Source organism: Etheostoma cragini, chromosome 8, assembly GCF_013103735.1.
Source record: "Etheostoma cragini isolate CJK2018 chromosome 8, CSU_Ecrag_1.0, whole genome shotgun sequence".
NCBI classification, from domain to species: Eukaryota; Metazoa; Chordata; class Actinopteri; order Perciformes; family Percidae; genus Etheostoma; species Etheostoma cragini.
The window spans coordinates 5,602,636-5,627,872 of NC_048414.1; the positions used below are offsets into that span (position 1 = coordinate 5,602,636).

Sequence of the window (25,237 nt, forward strand, 5' to 3'; positions counted from 1 at the left end):
TAAAATGATGAACAGATGATAGTGAAAGTACTTTTTGGTTGCAGCCCCATGTCTTATAGTATTTGAATAGTGAAAACAACTGTCAGCTTCACGGAAGAAAGGTAACAAAAATAAGGCTCATATATTTGAGATTTACAAAAATGCGTTTTAGTGGGGATTTATATATGTATTTTGTGGAATATAAGTGAAGTCTGGAGACCTTTCATGGCCTCGCACATCCACCAGTAATAATTCATTAATTCATTTCCCTTCAACTTTGCACAGTCATGTTCGTAGATGCTGTGTTCCTGTTGTGTTCACTCGGAGAGAAATATCAAATCGTATTTATTGCGTCTCTCTGTAATATTCTTAAAACCAGCCGCAGCGTGCAACACTGTAACGTTAGACACAGATGAATAAATATATTGTTATTCACCTTAATGCCAATCTGCAAACACAAAGTAGCGCGTGTTGATGTCTGTCTGTTTAAAGCCCCGCCTGCAACACATATCAACAAGCTAGCGTAACTCAAAAAACCAGTTAAACCACACCTGTCAGAGCGTCCTGTATGTCTTTCTTTCGCTGTCGTTTTCTCGCTATTTTGCGAGCTAACTAAAGTAAATTCAAACTATTTTCACAAGCACAACTTTACACACGTTTTACAACCAAACAAAGAATATTAGCATTCTCCTACCTTTCCTCTGTGTTCAGCATGATAGCTTCGAGGAAATACGGGTCTTTCGATCCTTTTTGACAACCAAAACAATTACTATTAGATAAAAACTCGATAGAAAATGTCACCATCCGTAAATTGACGCAAGTCCTTGTTGCGATAGGTGCAGCTAGTGTGAATGTTTGTGGGAGAGATTGAGTTACTCCTACGCATTGCTCTGCAGCAGCACACGACTGCGGGTCACAGCACATTGAAGGGGGAATTTATAGCAAGAGCAAGGCATCATGGGTAATCCATATCAGGCTGGTTTCATAAGCCTCATTAGAAAGTAAACAAACTGACAAAACAGTTAAAACGTATAATAAAACGATCACCACAGAATGTATACAATGATAATGTTTTATGTTAAGTGTACTGCAACTTCATTTAAGCTAAATTGTAGTTTTAATTAGATTAGACTGTAATATTCAAATAAACATAAGCTACCAGTGTTGGAAAGCACTAGCCTGCTTAAGTACAAGTTCAAGGTACTTGTACTTGAACTTGAGTATTTCCATTTTCTGCAACTATAACATAGATTTTAGAGGTGAACGTTGGACTTTTTACCTTACTAGTTTTACTTTTGATAACTTTAGTCACTTTGCAGGTTTAGATCAGATAAATAATACAAAATGCAGTCAACAATCATCAATTAAATGTATGATGATGATGATGATTATATATGGATGCATCAATAATCATAAACCAATATTAAAGGTCCAATGCATAATATAATTTTTTTATTAAATTCCCAAATTACCCCGTCAGATAATAAGGAAACACGTTGATACTGTAGGCAGACTGTCTACAACAATGCTAATGCCAGTATATTCTCCTTTAGAATTTCTGTTTGTGTTTGACCCGTGTGTCATCAACTGCCCAGATCAACAGCCTGGGATGCCAGATATAACAGTAAACACATAAACTATACATAGAGTATAGCCTAACCATCCTCAGAACAAATGTTCAATGTGGCTCACTGTATAGCCTGGCCTTCAGTCCCTAAAATAAAGCTTTTTTTTGTGTATCGGACACTTTTCTGAGCCTTCATGACAGTAAATCCCTCTTTCTCTGTTTAGTTCAATTTTCATTCATTGCTCCAAAATTTTAACTTGAGTCACATTTTACTCAGTCTCATCAAGCCCTCATAGTTCAAAATTAAATGTATCTGAAAATGCTGTTTTCCTCACTTAAAGATCACATGTTAAAATGTGAAAGTCTCGTATAGCCAAAGTCCAAAAAATCTAAATACTTTGTGATTCTCTCAGTCTAGCTGATTTAGAGCACATTTGCCACGATAACAGGGTCCTAAGCTTATAGTTTATCAAATTCTAAAATATAACAGTAACTGCTGTTGGTGTTTTAGGTATGTGATTACTTGAAATGTCTGGGGAAGATCTGAGATCGTGGAGGCCAAATTAGAAGAAAGAAGACAAACGCGTGTGACAACGATAGAAAGAAAAAGCAAACACTATAGACCTAATATTAAATGTGATTGTGGCAACAAATATTTCCCCATTTCCTTGATGAATGTCACCATCTGTAAATTAACGCAAGTCCATGATGCGGTAAGTGTATCCAGTGTGAAAGAAAAACCTGTGTAGCGATCAACGTGAACTAGGGAGAGAGCTCAAACAAGCTTAAGTCTCTTCTAGGAAGTGATCACAGAGTCCTGCTCTTCCTCTGAAACGGTCTGTCTGTCCTATGCTGGTCCTTTTGGCCCAGACTCTCAGCCTGAATGTGAATATAGACAGAGTTATGTAAGGAGGAACGGAAAAGAGCCTATGCCAACCAGATTATCAGATTAGTAACAAGATAGCAGCCCAGCTACTTGATCCTAGCACAGCATGTTGGCGGTCCATCTTGCTTGGGTAAGCAGGGGACACGGGGGGGCCACCTGCAATCCACCATGGAACAGCATCCTCATCATGATGTAACAGTGAGTGAAACAATGCTGACGGACTGTCCAGTAAAGGACAGCAGTAGTGTCAAGAGTGACTTTACAGCAAGTTTAATGGAAGAATCAAATTTAGTTCTAGTCCACCAATGTGGAGATTAAGGTTAATAACTTTACAGAACCCACATCTCAACTTATTCAGATTGAGGTGATCCTTTGTAATCAGTTTCCATCTCTTTGTCTTCATCGACTGCGCGGTGAAATTTGCTGACAACAATTGAGGATAATGTTTATTTCCAGGATTCACCAACTCAGGATTCACACCTCACTCAGTTAACGTCATGAGAAGTGGCAGCGTCCCAATCAATCACACAAAGATGAGAACCTTACAAATAAGACACAGGGGCACATAAAGATTGTATTTGGGAAAGGGGATGTCTTTTAGTTAGAAGACGTGGTTGATTTAAATTCTCAAACCAATAACTGCCCTTGAGCAAGACATATAACCTCAACTTCTCTACAAAGGCAATAGCTGATTTAGAGAGAGAGGACACTAGGTCAGTCTCTCGGGACAAAGGCATAATATTTTAGGGTTGAGGCAACACCACAGTCAACTGATGCTATTCTGAATCAGCAATACAGACGTTATCTAGGCACATACAGTACATTTATGACAAAACAGACAAACAATAAAACTAAATAATACAGAAATAATAAACAATAAACAATTTCCAAAAAAAGCTTTCTTTCCAAAGGACAGAACCAGTCCCTTTGTGTTTCTGTTTGCAACAGCGGCAGCAGACAACAAGCAATTGGAGCTGAAGCTTTAGCTCAGGTGGAAACTGAGCGTCTTAGTTTCCAGGACAAACTGTCCCTCGGCTGCCCTTCGCGACCTCCAGCGCAGCGTCACAGAGTCGCACATGAGATGCTGGCTGAAAAAGAAAAACACTCTCTCGTGTTTCAGCGGGTCACGTTGATGCTGTGTGGGACTGACACTGCTGACCTGGTATTTCGTTTTGCTCCCCGCACCAAAGGCAGATCGTTTGAACGGCACCAGACACTCTCTGCTCTAAAGATGAAATATTCAGATGGAGCTCGTGAGAAACGAGACTGAAAAACTGTCACTTGAAGAGCATCCTCCAGATGTTGGTATTAGAATTGGCGTAATCAGAGGTGCTATCAGGGCTGAAGGATATGTGACATTACATCATCCTATTACCATTTCTGCACAAGTATGCTACTGTCTCCTTTGTTTTCTTTTAGGTACATGTTTTTTAAGTAAATATATGAAGTCCGGAGAAATGCCATTGAACAAAAACTACATTTAAACTGCAGGCTCTAGTGCTCAAGTCAGTTATTTGCTCAATTGCAGCCATTTGCCCGTATGTCCGAAGTTACACGGAGTCTGTTTGAAGGAATTTCCCGGCCAGAATGACCTTCATCCTCAAATATACCTATGACTTTCTCAACACAGTCTGCCAGGGAAATTACCAACATTTATCGTCAGTCAATTCACTTCATGCTCAAAGAGCTCTTTTTTATTTATTTATTTTTTATTTGATTGCCGCTTTTTTAGGAATGCAAATTTAATGTTATAGAGAAATACTTGGGATTTTAAACTTTCAGCGGGGTTAAAAACCTGGCCTAATTTTAATATAAGTGTTTACTGTTAAGGTTGAAGTTTCTTTAAACAACACAGGTTGCACCATGTAGACTAGTATTTAGATTAGTTGTTACTTAATATTTACACATTCTCTCATTTCTCTAATGTGCGACAGTAAGTCGCATGGTCATGACACAATTGTTAGCCTATTTTTTACCAACTGAAACAGCTAAAGTTACCTGTTCTAACACATGACCCATTTAGTAATGAAGAGTAAAAACAGTAATATAGAACACAATCAACAAATCCAACCTGGGCCCTTTTAAATTCTATTCAATATTAATGTTAATTTAAAAATTTCACAAAAATAACAACATACAAGCAAAAACTGTAATATGATATTTGCCTAACTAATGTCAGTTACGTTAGTTTACGTCTAATTGGGTATTTGCCAATACTAAACTGTATGAATACTGCTTACTCTGAAACACACTTATGCAGACATAGAAAAAAAAGTAATACCTAGATTTTGTGCCTTTGTAGTTTTTGGAAGTTTAGCTGCTCTGGCCCAGGTAGCTCAAAGGGTAGAGCGCATAGGCTACTGTTAACAGTCTTTACCGCCCAGGGGTTGGAGGCCTTTGCTACAGAGCTTCATCTTTCCTCTGTCACTACAGTATCTAAGATTTTGGAAAACATCTTACCAGTACTGAAAAATATAATTTTATGGTTAGGTAGGTTAGGTTCCGGTTATCTGTATGCTATGACAAATCCTGAACAAGCTCTTGATCCAAAGTTTCCATTTTTCCTTTCTGACCGTGTCCCATATTCTGTGTGGGGAAAGGATAATATACAGTACTTGTGCAGGTAATCACAACAAACACAAGAACACACTAAACTTCATGTCCAGAAGTCCTGTAGTTTCCCGCTTTCTGTTTTAACATCTGAATATATATTGACAACTGTGGTCTTGACTAAAATTGTCGATGTTGAATAAGAGCAGTCCATCGCTCTTTGCCAAATTGTCAGGGGAAGTCATGATGATGATTGTTGTGGGCAAGGTCCTCGTACACAGTGGAGCCAAGCATGTAGGTGTCCACAGGAAAGACAGGTTGTCTGCGTTTGTTCTTCAGATAATTGGGGGTTGTTTACATTTTCTTAGTCACATGGTGGATGCTGTTACACAAAGCACAGAGTGTATTGTCTTGTCTTCAGGGTACTTGTACAGGGTGCTTGTACAGTATACTAAATAATACATAATATGATATACTATATATATGATATATATATATATGTATAATAATATATATACCAATAAATAGTAAATACATAATAAAATGATAATGCAAATTCACACTATAAACCATGTCCTCATACTTTAACCAAATTGGGAGACGTTTTTGCCTTACTTGATCAGACAGATAGCTTCTTTAATTAATGGTGTAAAACATGTGCTGAGCGTCGTCGAATTCTTTTCACTGTCCTGTAATTACATCAATTCAGTGTGCCGATCCTCTTTTTTTTTTTTTCTTGTTCTTATTATTGTTACATGTGAATGATGACGAGAACCCAAATGCAGATAGATGCAGAGCCAGGACTGTGAATGAAACAGGGTTTATTAAAAAACAACTCAAGTGGCAAGTCCAGGTTTCCAAGGGGGAAGCAGGCCAGGGGAATTCCAAGAAGGAGCGGGTCTGTCAGTGAGAGGCAGATTAACAGGCTTGTGGCGGGGTGCAGTGGTGGTGGTTCCGGTTCAGTGCGTGGCTCGAGTGGAGTGGTGGCAGGAGTTAGGTTTCAATGGTAGCTTGAGGCACAAGAAACAGGATCAGAAACCTACGAGTAGCCTATACTAGAAGGCAAAGGTGTCACACCATGCTTTCTATTTGGGGAATTACTTGAATTGTTGGGACTTTATAATTTATAGAGTGTGGTCTAGACCTACTCTATCTGTAAAGTGTCTCGAGATAACTGTTGTTATGATTTGATACTATAAATAAAACTGAATTGATTTGTTCACTTATTTGTATGAACCCCGACCTGTTAAACCAGTTGTGCCATAGAACAGCAGCGGTGTTTTGACTAATCTAATCTCTCAGCGGGCTCCCTATCAGACTGGATATGCTGATGCCAACAGAGCTACTCTTTTCTAAAAGAAGCCCAGCATGTTGCCCTTCAGCTCAACGCTTTATTGCGTAAGTCCTGCTGTCCCATTTCCTCACACCAAGGAACATCTGAAAGGACCGTGAAGACTTTTATTGTTTATCTGTAAATACTGTATGTTGTAGTATCTTCCTTCAGTATGTGCACACATAAATGTTACATTAAATCACACTTACTTTTACTCCTTCATGTGTACATACAGACTTGATTTTCTTTGTTTCTGTCAACACACAAATAAATCAAAATTATTGAAAATCTGGCACCAGGTCCATAGCTTGACAAACTATAGTAAGAATTATTTTTTATGCTCTTACACAACCGTTCTCAATCAGCTAGTCAGCAACTGCTATCACCCAGCTACGTGAGACGAGCAGGAATGCAGCAGCACTTTTATTGTCTTGAGCAGAGCACTTAACAGTGTCCCCACGCCACAGCTTTTATCTTGTGCCCAAAAATATACATCCAAGCCTGGACTTCAATTAGCCAAGTACCCTGGACTGAGTGTACAGAGCATTAAGGCCACCTGGTCTGCACAGAGCAAGCAGAAAACTATTATCCCCTGTGACTTTTACTTATTAACAGTCCTAAGGATGAGATGAAAGATGATGTAAAGGAGAAGAGGTAAAAATAGATTCTAAAGCCTTAAGACAATGTATTAAAAGTGAACAATGCAGTATGGTTAAAGGCTTTAAAGGCTTTATCGTTTTGATTGCTCAACAGTATATGGTACAATAAGCTGTAAACAAGCACACACAAGGGCTATTTATGTACTACAGTATTTCCATGATCTAGAGAAAAAAAAAAAAGGCAAAATATTTAAAAAGTAATGTTGTTTTTGGGATTAAGGAACAATTTAATAGACTTTGAAGTGAACATTTTACCTTTTCAGGTTTCATTTGAATTAAGTTTAGAGGTCTGAAGAGTTTAACTTTTCTAATATAATTTTTTTTGGGGGGGGGGCATTTTAGGCCTTTATTTTTTATATGACAGTTGACTAAATGAAAGTGGGGGAGTAAGGGGGAATGACATACAGCAAAGGGCCGCTGCGTAGAGAAGTAAACCTCTACATGAGGGCGCACTCTCTCCCAGGTGAGCGACCCAGCCGCCTGAAACAATCCAATATGGACGAGGAAACAATTGTACAGCTACACCAGTGCCTCTGTTTGTCTGAACCTAAGCACAGCTTTGTGTTTTAATCTCGATGCTAACATGCTGATGTTTGGCAGGCGAAATGTAACCAATATTCATCTTCTTGGTTTATTGTGTAGGCATGCTAACATTTACTTGTTAGCACCAATTCAAATTCTAAGGCTGGTAGGAATGTTATTAGTTGTGCAGTTTTTCAGTCATAAACCAAATTATTGAACAAATGTCAATTTTGACCTGACCAGGAGATCGCCAACATTAGTAGGCTTAGTCCTCTGGGAACTATAAATGTCTGAACAAAATGTTGTGACATTTTTGACTGGACAAAAGTGGTAAAGACCAAACGACCAACATTCCCAACCCATGAGCTACAAACCCCTGGCGTGGCTTACAAAGCAAAGAACAAAATAAGCAGATTGATTCATTCTTGTTCTTACCAATCTTGTCCATCCTTTTGTGACCCCTCAGAATTCTCTAGCAACCACTAAAGGGGTCTTGACCCCAGGTTGGGAACCACTGTCTAACTGTATTAGAAGAGGAAGCGCTGTGCTGCTCTCTAACCCTTAACCCTGACCTAACCTCCTTTGCTGGAGAAAATGTTTTTTCACTGATTATGAAGACATTTCTATTTTTCAGTCCTTATAAGTACATTAAAGTCTCACAAGGTTCGAGCATGCGCACACACACAACTTAGATTTACTGGTGATGAGCTACAGAGAAGACACATGCTCTTTCACGTAATTCTCATTTAAGACAATAGAAACCCAGTAAATCAGCACGCACTCTCAGTGACTTTGTTGCACCGTCTTCCTGTGCAGAGCGGTGAGCAAGCAGTAACTCTGGAGGAAGGGCAGGAGATCGTGGGAACCTGGCATGTCACTGCCGCCTCGGCCACGTCAAGAAAGAGAGCTCCTTCCAGAGAACAACATGACAAACTCTGCGAGCAGCAAAGGAGGGGGAAAAAATCTGAGAGAGGAAACTGGAGAACAATGAAGAAATGGATGTGACACCCCTCGCTTGGCTACAGTTCTGGGTGGGAACCCAAACGTCTCTTGTACTGGAGTCAGAGTCCGGCTTTTTAAAACTCATTGACAAAAACACAAGGCCTAGTTCCCACAGCGACCTTTCCCACGCTGCTACTCATATTGTATATTTATACTTCTCTTGTCAAACTGTTTCCTCTCAGATTTGTATACTGCATGTTTGTGTTTCCTTATCTATGTGGACGTGCTTCGGCTGTTGTTAAGTTGAACTTGATCCACACTTTATTCGGGCCTTTCAGAGGTTTCTTTAAGCCGTTAGTTTTTGTCCATGCGGTCAGTCTCTTTCCTTTTAAACAGACTTGTTTGACCTGTTTGCTGGTATCGCATGACATGATTGTTCATAATGGTTGTTTCAAGTATGTCAGCATTACAAGTTTTGAAAGTTGAAGTATTTTGTTGTTAATATGCGATATGTTTTGTTGTAGTACATGACCCCATGAAAAGACCAAAACCAACCAAGTATTGCCAAACCATGATCTCCACGCAACTCTTTGCATAAATCTGAGATGGAATTGTATTCAGGCATCGATAATAAATTGCAAAAGCACTGAGAAGGCCCCCAGAGGCACAGCAAACACCTTCAGGAATGTGAAACCACTGAAATCCTGCCAAACACATTAGCTGGGCGAGTACAGTGACGACTTCAGACTTCTTCTGCGGAGGCTGGAAGCTGCCATGACATCAATCTCTGCAGAACTCCACCATGCAGGTCTTTGCTATAAAGAGAGTGAGAAAAGCTGAAAGGAACCAGGGCTCACATGACGAAGGTACAAACATTAGCTCAGCAGTGATGCAAAACATAAAAAATGATAACTCTGAAGCCTCTCAGTGTCCTGAAGTACCACAGCCAATGTTCTGACTTGAACTCCGTTGCCAAAAATTTGTGGAGACCTGACCTTTTAAAAGCGACATTTAATGTATTTTTAAAGCAGCATTAATCCTCTTTTTTAGGGAGTAGAACTCCACAACTAAACAAAAAAGTCACACACAGCTGTTTAAGTTCTTAGCAAGCAACTATTTGGCTATTTACATATCCAGCAGTTATGGAGTTTTGTTTTTAGCCAAGAAACAAATATACTATGAGTCAGATTTTCACTCTTATTTTAGCTCTGCTTTGGTCTCCACCGACTCATAAGGGAACTTATACAGCTCTTTAGCTGCTGAATGCTCCACGATGTTTCACCACTAACTATGTCTGTTGTTTAGTGCTGGGCAGGTAGTGGACAGTTGGTTTTCAGAACTTTTTGTCAAAAACAGCAGCTGCAACAAGGTTGATCAGTGAGGTTGAATCATGTTCAGTGTTGAGTGTTGTAGAGTTGTGGGCCCTTAAAGGGGAACTGTTAAGTGTTTGTTTGGCTGCAGAGGGAGACTGATCTGATACATTGCCTCAAATAGGGTGACCAGACGTCCCGAAAAATTTGGGACAGTTACGAAATCCACGCAGTGGTCCCGAACCTTGAACCCTGCCCTAATTGTCCTGAAAATTAGAGCGAAGCCTCAAAAGCAGACTCTCGAGTAGTTTGGTATTCTATTTCACACGTGGGGGGAGTCAGACGTCAGCCCGCTAATAGCAAACTAGCCTACATATAACTATCAGAACATATTATACAACTGTACAGACCAACACTTTGTGTTTGTTTTATTTGTTTCATAATGACACTTGAGTTAATGATTTTAATGATTTTTTATTCGTATTTTCTGGTTCACATGACAGACAGTTGAATTCTTGAATAAAAATAATAAATCGTTTTGGTGCAGATTATTGAAATTCATGTCCAGTTCCCAATTTTATCCATTCTCCTCTGGTTAGCCTCAAGTGATGTCAATTGAAGCAGCATTAAGCCTCGTTGAGCTGAAGACTACAAGTTTGAAAATGAAATAAATCTTGGTGTGTGAAATCATAAAAAAAGCGAGTTTACCCCACCTTGGTAGCCCAATTCCTTGTCAATGCATGGGGCTAGCTGCTACATTAGCTGCTTCTAGCCCAGCAAAACCAGAGGGGCAGGGGGGCAGATGCAGATGCACCTGTTCTGTATCAGCCACATTCAGAGTGAAGAGACAAACATAACAATGTGCTCCACTGGACCCTGACAGGAGGGCAGGATGTGGACGTTCAGTCCTCCAGTGTGACAGAATACCTCTGAGCTCCATGTTGTGATTCTCTCCTGTGTTCTTTTAATCTCGTTGACAAAGCCTCTTGCAGGAAGCTATGCCAGATATGTCCGGCTTTTCCAGCAAAGCCTGTAAGTGAAGAATAACACTGTTTCACCGGACAATCCCCAATCGCCACAAACAAGGCCAAACCGAACAACAGAGGGTTTAAGCAAGCTGCGGTTGTGCCTACTCCGGGGAATTCCTTCCATATTTTCCTTCTGGTGAGTTACTCGACGCCTGAGTGAATATGGGCAAAACAAGGACTTCTGATCACAGACACGCTTTTTGTATCTCTTAAAAAATTAAGTTTTTATTGGCTAGGTTTTTGTTGCCTCAATCACTTAACATAAAAACATGCATTACAAAGAATAATCATGAGTAATTTAAAGTTGTAAAAACACTTGAGGTACAATGGAAGATAATTTTTTACAAATTACATCACAGCTCATCAAAGCAAAAGCGGGTTAAATATCTTCACTCTGATCATAGTTTTAACACACTCCTCTTTAATAATGCAACTATTGATGAAAGCATATCTGAAAATAAACATGGACTTTTGCAGGGATGGGAAGTCTTTGCAGTTAGGGTGGGTCAGCTATATGGATGAATGGATGGATAGATGGATGGATGGATGGATGGATGGATGGATGGATGGATGAATGGATGGATGGACTTTATTAATCAGAAATTGGGAAATTACTCTGTTACACTCAGCAAGTAACTGTAACTGGTGCACTGTCTCGGCCGGGTCGCCCTCGGAAAATCGATTTCAATGTCAAGGAACTTCTTGGTTAAATAAAGGTTAAAAAAAGAAGTAACAATTAAGTTACAAAGGACATACACACCTACTTACTCACAAATGTACTACAGTTTTTTTTTTAATCTTTGCTATCTTATTGTATTCCATCCAATAATAATAATAAAATGAAATAAGATAAGATAGCAAAGATTAAAAAAAGGCCAGAACAACTACTGAAAAATACACTTAGAAGAATGTAAATGTATATACTCTCGTATAGATACTCTCCTTTCATTTCAGTCCTAATTGTCCTGTAATGCTCCTGTAGCACCATTTGATCACATAGTGATCAATTCTCCCACTCAGTCCATTCATAAAAAGATGGTTCCCATGGAGACTTCCTGCCAACTTAATAAAAACTTTCTTCCCACCATTACTGCAGTCTGGGTCAAATCTGAAGTTTGACAGTCTATGTATATATGTGTAGATTATCCACTTATTGACTTTACTCCAGTAATTCAGAACCGAAGGGAGTTACCAAAAGTCTCAATTGTCCCGGAGCTTTATTTGAATCTACAACTGTAAAACTGCAAGAGTAAAAACAAACAGCCTCTATTTGAATCTCAAGCAAAGAGTAAAGAAACAAACAGGTCCATAAACAAACAGATGAGTGAAAAACCTATCCACTTTGAGATTTGAAACTGGGAACACATCTCAGAGGATCTTCTCTCTGCCAACAAGTTGACAAAAGCAGATGAGGTCAGTTATGTTTAGGAATACGGTTCCCTTACCCAGCACTGTTCCCATGGCCTCTGCATGTTTCCAGACACTGCTTCTAAAAATGGCTACATGGAAATAAATGACATTATATGACAAATGTATCTGGGACAGCCAAAGAGGATAGCAGGGTAACCTATTATAAATAGTCTAGTTTTTGTGGTGTAAAAGACCCAAATGTAAGGACATGTCCCTGATCATTATACAGAGATAACTAAAAGTTGTATCATTTATTCGCAAAAGGCTACCCCACTCCAGCAGAAAGACATTTAATGCACTGCTTAGGTAGTGTAGTCGAGTCACCTGCTGTTGAGATCAAGTCAAGTCTCGAGTCCGATTAACCAAAGACATGTCCAAGTTGAGTCCGAGGTCGAGTCACAGGTCCAGAGAATAGTGACTCGATCACTGGCCCTTGCATGAAACAGTTATAGACTAAATACATATCAATAACTTATCAATATCTTACATCAAATATTTTATGACCTGTCACACTTAAAGGTATAGTCACAAACTTCATCCAACTTCTGAGTGCTATTTCATGAATGCTTGAGTCCACGTGGAGTCAGGATTCCAGAGAATAACGACCAAAGTTGGATTCGAGTCCGAGCTCGTTAATCCATCACTGCTTATTCACAAAAAGGAGCTCTGTATTTATGGCCTTCCATGTGTCTGGCAGGCCAGTTGTCACTATAATCCATAATCTACCGCTTGTCATGACTCAGAAAAAAGCTTCTTTTTTTTTTATTCTTGAAGCTCCAGATGGGAGTGGTGGTTTTGTTGCATGAGCATCAGGAAGATCAGACAATCACAGGAAGGTGTGTCTGAGGTATATTTTTTTTTCTGTAATTGACAACATTAACCAGTGTCCGACTGCAGTAAAATCTACCAGACATTGTAGAAGATAATGCAGAAGCAAATACTGATGATTCTTCTGTAAACAACTTTCTTTCCCTCAGAGATGTGTAGTAGAAGTGGAACAAAGTGGAAAACCAGAGGAGTCATTTTATGTCCTTGGCAATCATGATTGTACCACAGAAATGCACAAATTCATAGCACTTAAATCCCATGTAGAAGCGCAAACATGGGCTGCCTCTGTTCTGCTGTGCAGCTGAGATATCTGGTGTGAGGGAGCCCTCTGCAGTTCAGACCGACACGAGTCAAACTCAAGGCCCGCCTTGCCAATTTTGATCCGGCCTGCATATCAATTAAGGTTCACAACATATTTTTGCCCAACTAGTTGTGCACCAAACCAAAAGGGCCGTAGACTGTTTTCAAACTATGATTTAAAAATTAAGATGTGGGCAGATTTGGCAACTTTGAGCCTCAGAAACTCACCCAGAGGCAGTTTTCATAATCAATATGTGAAACAGGTTACTCGGATGTAGCCTGCTTTTAAAAATGTAATCATTGTTTTGATTGATTTGCTAAATTCGACAATAACTAAGGAACTTTTTTACTAACTTTTGTAGGGCTTTATGCCGAGCAAACTGTAAGGGAGAAGAGTACAAGAGACATGCAACAATACACTCAAAGATAATTGTATTTTTCGGTAAATAAAACCAACCAATATACTAGTCAGTAAACTAAAAACTTGATGTGATTATCATTTCCAGTGTGGCCCTTAGTGAAGCTGAGTTTGACCCCCCTGCTTTAAATTAATATTTGAATGACTCCCATGTTTAGACCAGAGGGGTTTTAGAATGTCTTTAGCAAGCAAAGGATGTCAAACTATAATTTATATATGCATATATACACACAGATAAATACTGTATATATTGTTTAAGTTAGTAAAAGTAACAGTGGTGGGAAAGTCCCGGAGTACATTCACTCAAGTAGTGTACATAAAGTTTTGAGGTACTTTTACGATTTCAATTATATGCTATATAATCCATCTATTTTACCACATTTCTGAGGTAAATATGGTTTATTTCACCAAATTTATCTGGCAGCTGGAGTTACTTTAAAGATTCAGATTTTACATATCAAACATTTGATCAACTAAGTTATATTTGGCTATGTACTAAATCAATTATCCAACAGTATATAAAGTAGATATGCTCTACCAGCTGTAACATTAAAATGCTGCTCAGCTATTAAAGCATCTGCAATATTCTGCCACTGAGATACTGTATATATTTCATAACTATCTGAAAGAGACCATTCTGCCTAACAAGAACTTGTACTTGATTTTCACTTATTCCCATGCCCAAATGAGAAGGCTTGTAACAGAAGACTTTGAAGGCCAAAATGCACGTGGCTTCATTAGAAAACTAAATTGTTCTACATTTTGAAAATGCAAAGCATTATCACATATTTAAAGTACCATTGATACATTAATGTTTGCATCACTTTAATGTGGCAGTGGGTAAAGATTAATTACTGCCGGGTAGTTTCATCTAAATCGATATTAAAAGAGAAAAATATGTGCAAAACATAAAATAGAAACACTCCGTAAAGTACAAGAACATCCAAACCGTAATAAAGTACAGTACTTGGTAACTGCACTTCGTTTCTTTCTAACACTGGGCAGCCCAGGGTAGGCAATTAGTTTTTACAAGGTTTCCTCAAGTTTTAGCCCCTAGTGGTCAAAAGAAGAATGAGCTCAGTGTACGTAAACATGATGTTGAGGGATTTGAGGGTTTTCACAGTGCATCTAACCAGGTTCTAACACTCATCCACATTTTGTCCAAATGTTTATATTTAAAAATTTAATATAAAAAAATTGTTTTTTTCACTGCAAAAAACAAGTAGAGCCCAAACTTAGATATAGACTGTGCTAGTGATACCTAGGTGTAATGAAATCCACTCCGCATTTAACAAAAATTGAAACCTTTTATTTTTGATTTCATTTTTTTTACAAAAAACAAACAACCAACACTTAAGTGCACCTTGGAATGCTCGTTGGTAAATGGACCCAGAGTGTCGTCATGATGTTGATGCTCTTCTGATGCTTTAAGACAGCAGCCCGCCACCCCCAACACCGAATGACCCGAAAGCCCTTCTCTTGGACCACAGGACTTTTAGTGACAAATCAAGGTGGCCTGCACGACCCCCCCCCCCCAGTCCTGTTCTTTCTCAGCAGCACTCTTCTACTCCTTGGCCACTGCAAATGGCTTCTCCACCTCAATTACGCCACAATCGTGGATGACAACATCTTTAAGAGGCTTATCACGGCCATCTGTCTTTGTGCCTTCGATCTTCCGCACCACATCCTGGAAGGTAGAGAAAAACAAAATAAAATAAAGATATTAGAATGGTTCCGCACTGTCAAAATCTCATTTACAAGGTTTCATAACAAAGGCCACATTAGTGGAGAGAAGTATTTAGACCTTTTACTTAAGAGTAAAACCAATGTAAAAATTTGGCATTTTAAATATTAAATGGATAAAATAATTGTGACATCAGTAAAATTACTTTAATACACATTAGAGAATGGCTGCATCATTATGCATACTGTTGGATTATTAATACTGCATTACTGTACATGCATCATTTAAGTTTATTTAAAGATTAAAGTTAAACTATTTTTGAAATTTTTTGGGGCCCTTCTTTTTTGACAGGACGGAGGAATGACATGCAACAAAGGACCGCAAGTCAGAGTGGAACTTGGGCCTGCAGCATCGAGAACTAAACCTCTATGTATGGGCGCCCACTCTACCAGCTTATACTGTTTGGAAGCTTAATCTGTAATCATGAGTTACTTTATAAACTAAGCATCAAATTGTAAAATCCTAATTTGAAAAGTAACTTTCAGATAAATGTAGTGGAGGAAAAATGTACAGTACTAGTATAAGTTCTATTACTTTACTAAATGTACTCAGTTGCTTTCAACCATTGATCAACCCGTTAGTTTTCTATTTACTGTATGCGTTTTGCTGGGACATGAGTATCTAGATCTCCACTTTTCTGCATGCTACTTTACTTCAGTGTTAACATTTACGTAACCCCATATTGTACCGTTTGTTGCCAAAGTCAAAGCAAAGTCACTTGCCAATATGTGTATTTAGAAAAGTGAGCAATACATTAAACTCTTCAAGAGAGCCTAAACTTCCTGACAGGTTTGTGCTCCTTAACTGCTTCTCAGAACCTCAACAACTGAAAAAAAAGGTAACGTCATGAAAGGTTTAGGACCAAATTGATACTTCTTCATTTTGATGCAATGCTAAGTCAATTTGCACCATCTTTTACCGACCTCATACGCAAAAGCAGTGGAAAACTTTCCTTAAAGCTGACCGTCCTGTATGTTACGCCTAACTTCCTTGTTAGATCTCTGTTCAGGCTGCAGTTGAGGGCGGCACAGAACAGAAAACTAGGGTCTAGTATCTTAGTCTGAACCTAAACCTGCTGTTATTGGTTTTTCAGAGACTGTAGGTCCATCTCAGCTGGTGGCAAACTAGACAATTATGTAGAATTTGAATAGCGGGTGAAAAGCCTACTTTTACTGTCCCCAGATGTGACTCAGACCCTGATGTGATCGTCAGGCCTCACACTCACCATGCCCTCCAGAATTTTTCCAAAGACCACGTGTTTGCCGTCCAGCCATGGGGTCTGAATGGTGGTGATGAAGAACTGAGAGCCGTTGGTGTCTTTGCCGGCGTTAGCCATGCTGAGCCAGCCAGGGCCGTAGTGCTTAAGCTTGAAGTTCTCATCGGGGAAACGGTCTCCATAGATGCTTTTGCCTTCATTTGAAGAAAACATACACCATTGCAAGACAATTAGTTGATGTTTGGTATTTTGTTTTTTCCCCCCACAAACATTTCCCTCCCTTGTAGCATCTCACTTGGATGGCTTGAACGCTGCCCAATGTTTATCATCACTATTGGAGGACATTTTTCTTATTCAGGAATACTGAACTACTCTGGTAGTCATTCTGAATGACAGCATCTGCCAAAAGGTCAAATTTACTCAATCTGTATTAAATAGTATGTAGTCACAAAATGGCAGAGTGACAAGTTTAAAAGCACTCATATTATGCTAATTTTCATAATTGTATTTTGAGGTTGTACCAGAATAGGTTTCTGTGGCTTCATTTTTTTTAAATAGAATTAAAAAAAAAACACTCCGACTGTAGCAAATCTGTTACTTTAAATTAAAGGAACAAGAAAAAATGAACATTGGAAATTTACAATTTTGAACGCTTGCACATTAGAAAACTGCCTTTTCGTATTAAAAATAAAAAAGTCCAGTTGATTGACACCATTAAGTGTTCAGGAGAGCACAGATGCAGAAGGTCATGAGCAAGTCTGTTCTTGCAAAGACAAATCTGGTGTGCAGGTGTCTCACCTCCAGTGCCGTCTCCTCTGGTGAAGTCTCCACCCTGGATCATGAAGTCCTTGATGACTCTGTGGAATTTGCTGCCTTTGTAACCAAATCCTCTCTGTTTTGTGAGAACAAACACACACTTGAAAAACCTGAAAGGAATATCAGATGATTGTATTTGACATTTTAGATCATGTAAATGAGAGCCAAAAAGAAAAAAAAAAGAAAAGTATTTAAAGTATGTCTCCAGGACCCGGCTGTTTAGGTTTTGGGAAAGTAAACGAGGATTTTGAGCAAAAGTTAAAAGTACACTAATACCTGTTTTATGCTCCATCACTGTAAAAACAAAAGGTATTATTCTCTGAATGTGTATTAAATTTCATTTGTCTGCTTCAATCATTTTAATTTGAAGTCAGTCATGGAACTGGTGATTACTAGGAAAAAAGAAAAGTCATTGCAGACTGCTGCACTTTGAGCACATGCTTTAACGTTCTTACCGCTCCTGTCGCCAACTCGACAAAGTTGTCGACCGTTTTTGGAACCGTTTTGCCGAACACCCCGATGACAATTCTTCCAACTTCTTCATCTCCAACTTTCATATCAAAGAACACCTATAACAGAAGTTATGACGTTATTTTACATACTTTAGAAGGCATGGGATCTTTAACTTTTACATCATCTAGGCAAATATATGGTGCAGTCTTTCCAGGGTTTTACTTAAGACTATGATATGAGCAATGTGTACATTTATGTAATTCAACCACCGCAATTAAGTCTCGCTATGTTGGGATTTTACTTTTTTCAAAAAATAAATTTAAAAAGAAAATTGGAAAAGAGCAGTGAAGCGCATATATATATATATATATATATATATATATATATATATATATATATATATATATATATATATATATATATATATATATATATATATATATATATATATATATATATATGCTTCACTGCTCTTTTCCAGTATTATAAATTCATAGCCTGTCAACAAAATTTACAAGTTACAACTTTTCCAATCTAGGTTTCTTTTAACTGACTCACCAATTGCAGTACAACACTGATTAGTGATGCAAGATAGATTTGATCAGAAATGTATTTATAAAAAGAGTTTTAGTTAGGATGTCAGTCTGTTGTTTGCAACTGAAAAGCTCATTTTGAGTTTTGCAGTGAGAACCATTTGAAACAAGCAGTCTGGTGTCAGCTCAAAGCTTCCCATTAACTGTAGACGTGGACAAACCTGCTATACCCAGAAATAATAACATCCCATTGAGATGCAGCCAAGCGGCTAAGCTAAAGGAGGAATCAATAGTTTAAGCCTCAAACATAACTAAAGTTTAAATGGGTGTGGAGTCATTAATAAAACGCCATCTGGAAATACCGACAGTTGACGTTGAGGCCTAGCTAAATACTATCTTGATAGCTACGATAGCTAAATTAGCTCTTCTCAGATTAGCTAGGAGTAACATTCACGTTAAAAGCATTTTACGTGAACCCATTTCATTCAATTTGCTGTCTGCTTAAATTACCCGACTACATGCACTAAATAACACTATTGTAGATTCCCCCCTTAACTAATACATTACGTATGTAAGTAAATGGGGACAGCTTTGATTTTTCTATCATGATCTCCTCGCAAACCAGCTGGATAGCTAGCTAACTAGCGAGCATGCTAACATACCGCCTACCTTTGCAGTTACTTTGGGGCCTTTCTTCTTCTCGTCAGCAGAGGAGCCATTTGGGAATGCGAGAAAAATCAGAGACCCCACAATGATTGTAACGGCTACAAGGAACTTCATCCTTCTCTCGCAGAGTCTAACCATCAACCAGAACAAAAGCAGCCCGAGGACGGCCTGTGAGTCTTGCAACCTTTATATGAGCCGGGGGAAGGAGTGTGGTATTCGGGGTGGAGACTGCCACCGCGGCCGCTCCAGGATTCTCGGCTGAGCTTCCTCCACGACTCAAGGGAGGGACTTTCATCCTTGCGCACAGACGCAATGCCCTCTGATTGGTTCACGTAACGGAGATTTTTTAGCCAATCAGGTGCAGACGCGTAACACTGCTTTTTTTGTCAACTGGCCAGCATCTTTTTCTTTATCGTTGAGGTTTTAGGCAGTTGGCATCCACAATATTGCATTACAGCCTCCTCAAGGTTTACCTCAGTGTCAATTCATTGTCTGTCTGTCTAATCCAGTCACTAAAACAAATAACCCTTTCCTTCCTTGATCACCGTCTAATTACTGTAATTGTGTCAATCCTTTTCTCTATGAAAGAAGGACAGCCTCAAATGGGTCAGCTTTCCAGTAATAATCACAAATACCCATTGGATTTTTTCCTATAGTTAAAAAGAGTACTGTATGTTTGCCCAATTCTCAGCCTGCTTATTACTTGCTCTATCCATTTCGTTTCACAATCCAGCATTATTCTCAAGGACTCACTAGATACACAGGTTTTGTTCTGTAAAAGTAGATAATCATACTTATTTTATCATTTTTAGCTCTTACAAAAATATTAAACCTTTAAATCGCCCTAATGGTAACTAATTATTTCTTACAGCACAAATACTATATATTATATCACATATCATGTCTGATCCACTTTGAACATCGTGACATCAAATCTATTCAACATCAAATCAGATGTTGATTGCTCAGAATAGTTTCTGTCCAATTACCTCTAACTATTTTAAGTCGGGTTAAAGTAATTTTTTTTTACCAAATGAATCTATTTCTTTCAATTAACTGTTTATTCTGTAAATCGTCAGAAAATAGCACATCACTATTTCTCAGAGCACAAGATGACATCTTCAAATGTCTAGTTTGACCCAAACGTGTTCACTTCTCGAGCCCGACCGATACATCGGCAGGCCGACATTAGGCATTTTCCAAACTATTGGTGTCTGCATGTATAAGGGCCAATAATTTAAAAAAAGATTAATTTCAGAATCATTTATAATGACATTTTATTTATCAGAACTTTAATATATTTTGATGTTCCTCTGTTCTGTTGTGACAAAACAAGCTTGTTTTTTAAACTGCATTATAATAGTAACCACAAATAACTAATATTAGGGAATCTGCCATTATATTGGAATGTTGGATTTTTAAATAACCAAATATTTCTATTGATATCGGCCTTAAAAATCCTTTATCGGTCGGGCTCTATTTACTTCACAATGAAACAAAGAGTAAAAGATGAGAAACTGGGACAAGAGAAGGTTTAAAATGTTCGTTCTTTCAACATTGACAGATATGTACAATAACCTGCAGCACCACAATCAAGCCAAGTACTGCTCCCCATACATACTTTAATGACAAACTACAAATACATGAAACCTGTTGACAGTAACAAATGATAATAAAAACAAAAGACATAAACTACCCAATGAGTTAAACTGAATAGATTGTACTTGCTAAAAAAAAAGGTGGGGGAGGGGTTAAGGTTACATTCACCTTTATAGCCACACCTGCCACTTCGTACTAGTGCAAAGAATTAATTCTGATAAACAAAATGCCATTTAATTTGGTGTTGTATGTTTGTATTAAGACTTCATTATTGCATGTCTTCTGTGGCCATGTGAGGTAAACAAATACATTGTTCTGACAGTTACCTAATGTACATTTAACATGATGCAGGCCTTCCTAAGTAAGCTCCGAAGAAAAAAAGCCTGACTAACAACACCATGAAAAAGCATAATGTACCTAAATGCTAGAATTTGAATCAGGAAACTCACACTGTCAGCCAATTGTGGTCCCTTGTCACATTTTATACACGACGGAAAGCAACCACTGAAAAGAAGAACCTTATCCAACAAAATATAAACAAGCAAACAAGTACAGTAACCCTGATAATAACATATGGCCTTTAACTCATTTGGAAATTGCTGTTTTACCAATAACTTGTTTTATCGCCACCATGATCTTGAGGTTAATTAGCCAGCATCTGATTGTAAACTGAGCTTTACTGCATAAAGAAGGATCCCCTTCAAAACCAAACCAAAACCAATCATTTACACTGTCACTGCATTAGAAATTTATAAGCAATAGAGATTATAATGTCCCTACAATAACTGTTGTTATGCAACGTTTACTTAAACATCTTTATAGTGACAGTGTTTAAGCCAAACGAAACACAAACTTTTTTCACGTTTTATCCTCTTGGAACAAGTAACAAAAATGTCAAGTATATCTAGTTACCAGTTATTACACGTAAAGGAGCCACACACCCACGGGAGAATGTGCTTTCAAGTGACGTAGTGATTATTTGACGTTACTGCGCCAAAAGTTGAAGAAACACAGAACATCAAGAATTCAACTTAGATTCTACAATATATCAAGACGCTCATCCGTTTCTAGTCTTGTGTGTGTATGTGAAGGGTAAGAAGGGTAATAGATGCTTAGTTTTAAGTTGGTTTGGCTCTGATATAATGTATGTTGGAAATAATATAACTTTTTAATTCTTTTCTTTTCTCAAGGCACAGCATAGATAAGATTTGCAGGTCAAAGTAAGCCAACAAAAACTCTTTGGAGTTTGTGAAGATAGCTTTGAGCCGTGGGCCGGTCTGTCAGGCCACCTTCACAGCCCGGTCAGATCCACTTCTGACAAGTTCTGCCTCAGTTTCTGTGTCTGCTGGAGGATAAGAGAAGGGAGAACAGAGGAGACCGGAGGAGGCTGGAGGAGTCATCAGGCAGAATTCAAAACTAACGCCATCAATCACATTCTTAAACTCAGTGGAGCTTCGGGATGGAGAACACAGAACCTGGATCAGGACACGGAGGCCTGAACAAGTTTAGAAACATGACTCCAACCCAATGACCACAGAATTCCAGATAAATGGAGAGTCAGATTTAAGCAAACCTCAGAAGGGCTGCTGGGTCTTTAACTCTGAATAAACTAGTCCCTCTGCTGAGATGGCATCCCCGAGCCCTACTGTTCTGAGCGGCTGTTTGCAGACCAGCACGGTTGTCATGTGGAAGGTGACGTTTCCACGGCGCCACACAGTGACAGGCTCTGCTGGGTTCAGGGACAGCTTCTCTCGTGGCTCGGTGTGTGAGCTGTGGAACTGAAGTGGGGCTTTGAGTTCCACTTTGCTTACGTCTACAGACTGGAGGCCACAGGCCTGACTGCTGGCCACTCGCGCTCCAGCCATCACTGCCGCCGCCTGGTTCCCCCAGTATCCATCCACCGTAGCCAGGATGTGATAGGCCAGCGTGTGGAAGTGAATGCGAGTCAGGTCCGCTTCGGACGATGGCTCGCTGCGCCCGTGCTGCTCCAGGATCCAGAGGAGGATGTCGCACACCTGGCCTACATCTGGAATGCCTTTCCAGGTGGCCATGTCTGCATGAGGCCCCTCGCCAGCCTGAGAGAGGAAGAGCAGCTCCTGCTCGTTCAGCCCAATAGAGCTGACAATGGGCATGACCTGCTAACGGGAAACAGAGAAAAAACACAACTTGAATTAATAGATATAGAGATGGGTATCAGTCAAAAATATAAGATACCGGTACAGATACCAATACCATGTCTTTGATGCCGGTTCCTAAACAATACTTTATTGTTACCAATTTTATAAAACAAAAAGAAATTACAACATTACGGCAGAAATCTTTTATTTATTCTTCAGAACCTACTATGTGAGCGTCTCTGTGCGTAACGTAGAGTTTTCCTTACGTTAGACAGCCAATCACCAACATTATTACATTTTGGCAGAAGAACGCGGCATGCTTATTGGCTCACTGACGCTAATGAGATTTACTTTACATTTTTGAATACTTGAGACTAGAGGCAATGCCTAAAAAGTATCAAAATTGCTACCCAAGTTGCACATGTACAGTGCCTAGGTAAGGACTACTAGCCAGCCAGAAGCAGAGTATGAGGGCATTGAATAAAAGCAGCTAGTCAAGCATTATAATGTGCGTTACAAAGTTTCGCACAATTCGTCATGGAAGTTAAGGCTGGACTACAGTAGAGCTGCAAAATGCCAAAAAGCATAATTTGAGCACTTTAAGCACACTCACCTTTTGTCTGTGAAGTTTACTACATGAAAGACTCTCATAGACACGACGGTTTTGTGTACACGTACCTCTTGCATGATGCTGTTCATGTAGTCTTTGTCAGTCATGCTTGCCAGCTCCAAGTGGATGGGAATATCTTTACGAATGTCCGATATGGCTAACACAGCCTGCGAGGGAAAGCAAGTACAATATGTTAAGTAAGTTACACCAAAATGTTTGTGGACTAATGGGCAACATACTGTGAAGAAAATTACATAACTTGTGATGAATAAATTATATAATCTCTAACGTTATGCCTTGAATAATCAATGTCATGCAAGATTATATTTATTATGTCTTAAGTTTTTTTTTCTGGATAGACGAATCGGCTTATATTAAAGCACATTTAAAAGGACCGAGCCAGAGTTTTGGCATATGTTACTGTTAAGTGCATACAGGGCATTACTTACTGCTTACTATTTTTCCAAAGAAAATAATATTTTTTAAATAAGTGTTATAATTTCTTTCATCAATGTCCACTTGCATAAACTAGCACAAAAGATAATCCACGAGCTTTAGTTTTCCCTATCAATCAACGTACATAGAAGCAGACAATGTTGTGATAATGATTAAAGTTAATTGTCAATTCAACCAAACAGGTGGAGGAAGTGTAAAGGACAGATTTCATACACTGACCTCCTTCAGTCGCTCCTCCCACAGCTCTCTGCCCTGACCCTCCATCATGTGGAGCCCCGACAGGACCACCAGGTCTGGCTCAAACTCGTCCAGACTCGCCACAAATGTCTCCAGTGAGGTCATCTCGCCGTTGGACACGTCGTGAGAGAAGATGAAGCGGTTGGCTTGAGGTGCCTGAGTTGAACCCCACTGTTCACCTAGAAAATAAGAGAAGAAGACCAAATACAACTGAAACATGCGAACAGACTGAAGGATTGCTGTAATGTAAGTGCAACCGGTCCTGCAGAAGCCACAGATTGTTCTTCTCTTAACCTGCTTTATACTCCAGGATGAGGTGATATTCATCTGTCTGCTGGAGAGACTCCGGGGGAACGACTATCTGCTCATCCAGCATCTCATGAAGTTTAGGACCCACTGGCCCACACAACAAGACCTGTGGTATACAAAAATATTAACAGTCATTTGAAGGACAGGGATTCTGACTTGTACTATAATACTGTGTTAAGAAGGCTGCCAAAACCAATTTCCATACTATACAAACGCATCCTCTTCAGATGTGTTAATATGAGACGGCTGTGTTCAGACAGTTAAACAGCAATCTAGCAATTTACCCCAGGGTGGTGCGGCAGGGGGACTGCCAATGAAACAGCCCATTACTGTGACTTCCTGTTGTGTTCTTTAACCCCCCCAAGGTAGCACAAGGTATATTTCCCAACTACTGTTTTCAGTCACATCTCATTGTTTCCAGCGGCACTTGAAGGCAGCCTCATTTTGTGGAGAAAGAGAGAAAGAAAATAGACGAGCGAGACAGATCAACTGTGCGTTGTTGTTTGACAAACATTCAGCTATTACACAACCTCCAGGGCAGTTCAGTGTTTGTTTTTCGTGTTTTAAAACTTTATTGTAGAATCAATAGAGGCGGTGATGTTTCTGGTTTACTGTACCGGACTCTCACACCGCCTTAAAACACACTGACAAGTCAGAGTGCCGGTTGCAGGATTGGCCGCTGCAGTGTGACGCGGAGTTGCTTTAATGAATTGATCACAACTTTTTTACCCCAGGCCTGCTGCATTTTT

The 25,237-nt window shown here is 39.2% G+C and overlaps 3 protein-coding genes and 1 long non-coding RNA gene across 5 annotated transcripts in view; 1 reads left to right on the forward strand and 3 right to left on the reverse strand.

The window, feature by feature from the left end:
* oaz2a (ornithine decarboxylase antizyme 2a) overlaps positions 1-889 on the reverse strand; it is a 10,393-nt gene extending 9,504 nt beyond the window's left edge. The window contains 1 exon segment of the mRNA XM_034879626.1: positions 674-889. Coding sequence (XP_034735517.1) covers positions 674-783 — 110 coding nt within the window. The 5' untranslated portion in view covers positions 784-889.
* LOC117949395 overlaps positions 1-7,188 on the forward strand; it is a 17,022-nt gene extending 9,834 nt beyond the window's left edge. The window contains exons 2-3 of the long non-coding RNA XR_004657682.1: positions 3,961-3,970; positions 7,173-7,188. This is a non-coding gene — a long non-coding RNA (uncharacterized LOC117949395). The remainder of the gene's footprint in view (positions 1-3,960; positions 3,971-7,172) is intronic.
* Positions 7,189-15,019: 7,831 nt separating this feature from the next.
* ppib (peptidylprolyl isomerase B (cyclophilin B)) lies at positions 15,020-19,434 on the reverse strand. Its single transcript, XM_034879473.1, has 5 exons — positions 19,164-19,434; positions 17,964-18,077; positions 17,491-17,584; positions 16,702-16,886; positions 15,020-15,419 (listed from the first exon to the last, which is right to left on the reverse strand). Exons 1-5 carry the CDS (start codon positions 19,296-19,298, stop codon positions 15,297-15,299), a joined length of 651 nt encoding a protein of 216 aa, XP_034735364.1. The 5' UTR covers positions 19,299-19,434; the 3' UTR covers positions 15,020-15,296.
* A 1,255-nt stretch (positions 19,435-20,689) lies between these two features.
* The window catches only part of adpgk (ADP-dependent glucokinase), an 8,898-nt gene continuing 4,350 nt past the window's right edge, over positions 20,690-25,237 (reverse strand). Inside the window, exons 5-8 of one of the 2 annotated variants that reach the window (XM_034879304.1) lie at positions 24,474-24,594; positions 24,162-24,358; positions 23,555-23,653; positions 20,690-22,894 (exon numbers count right to left, since the gene is read on the reverse strand). In XM_034879304.1, coding sequence (XP_034735195.1) covers positions 22,334-22,894; positions 23,555-23,653; positions 24,162-24,358; positions 24,474-24,594 — 978 coding nt within the window. In that variant the 3' untranslated portion in view covers positions 20,690-22,333. Of the gene's footprint in view, positions 22,898-23,554; positions 23,654-24,161; positions 24,359-24,473; positions 24,595-25,237 lie in introns of both variants that reach the window. The other variant, XM_034879303.1, reaches the window with a different exon arrangement.

Coding starts and splice junctions, on each gene's coding strand:
- ppib (XM_034879473.1), bottom strand. CDS start 19,298: ATGGTTAGACTCTGCGAGAGAAGGATGAAGTTCCTTGTAGCCGTTACA. Junction 16,887..17,490: donor CAGAGGAGACGGCACTGGAG/GTGAGACACCTG, acceptor CTTCAAATGAAG/GCAAAAGCATCTATGGAGAC. Junction 15,420..16,701: donor GAAAAATTCTGGAGGGCATG/GTGAGTGTGAGG, acceptor TCTACCTTCCAG/GATGTGGTGCGGAAGATCGA.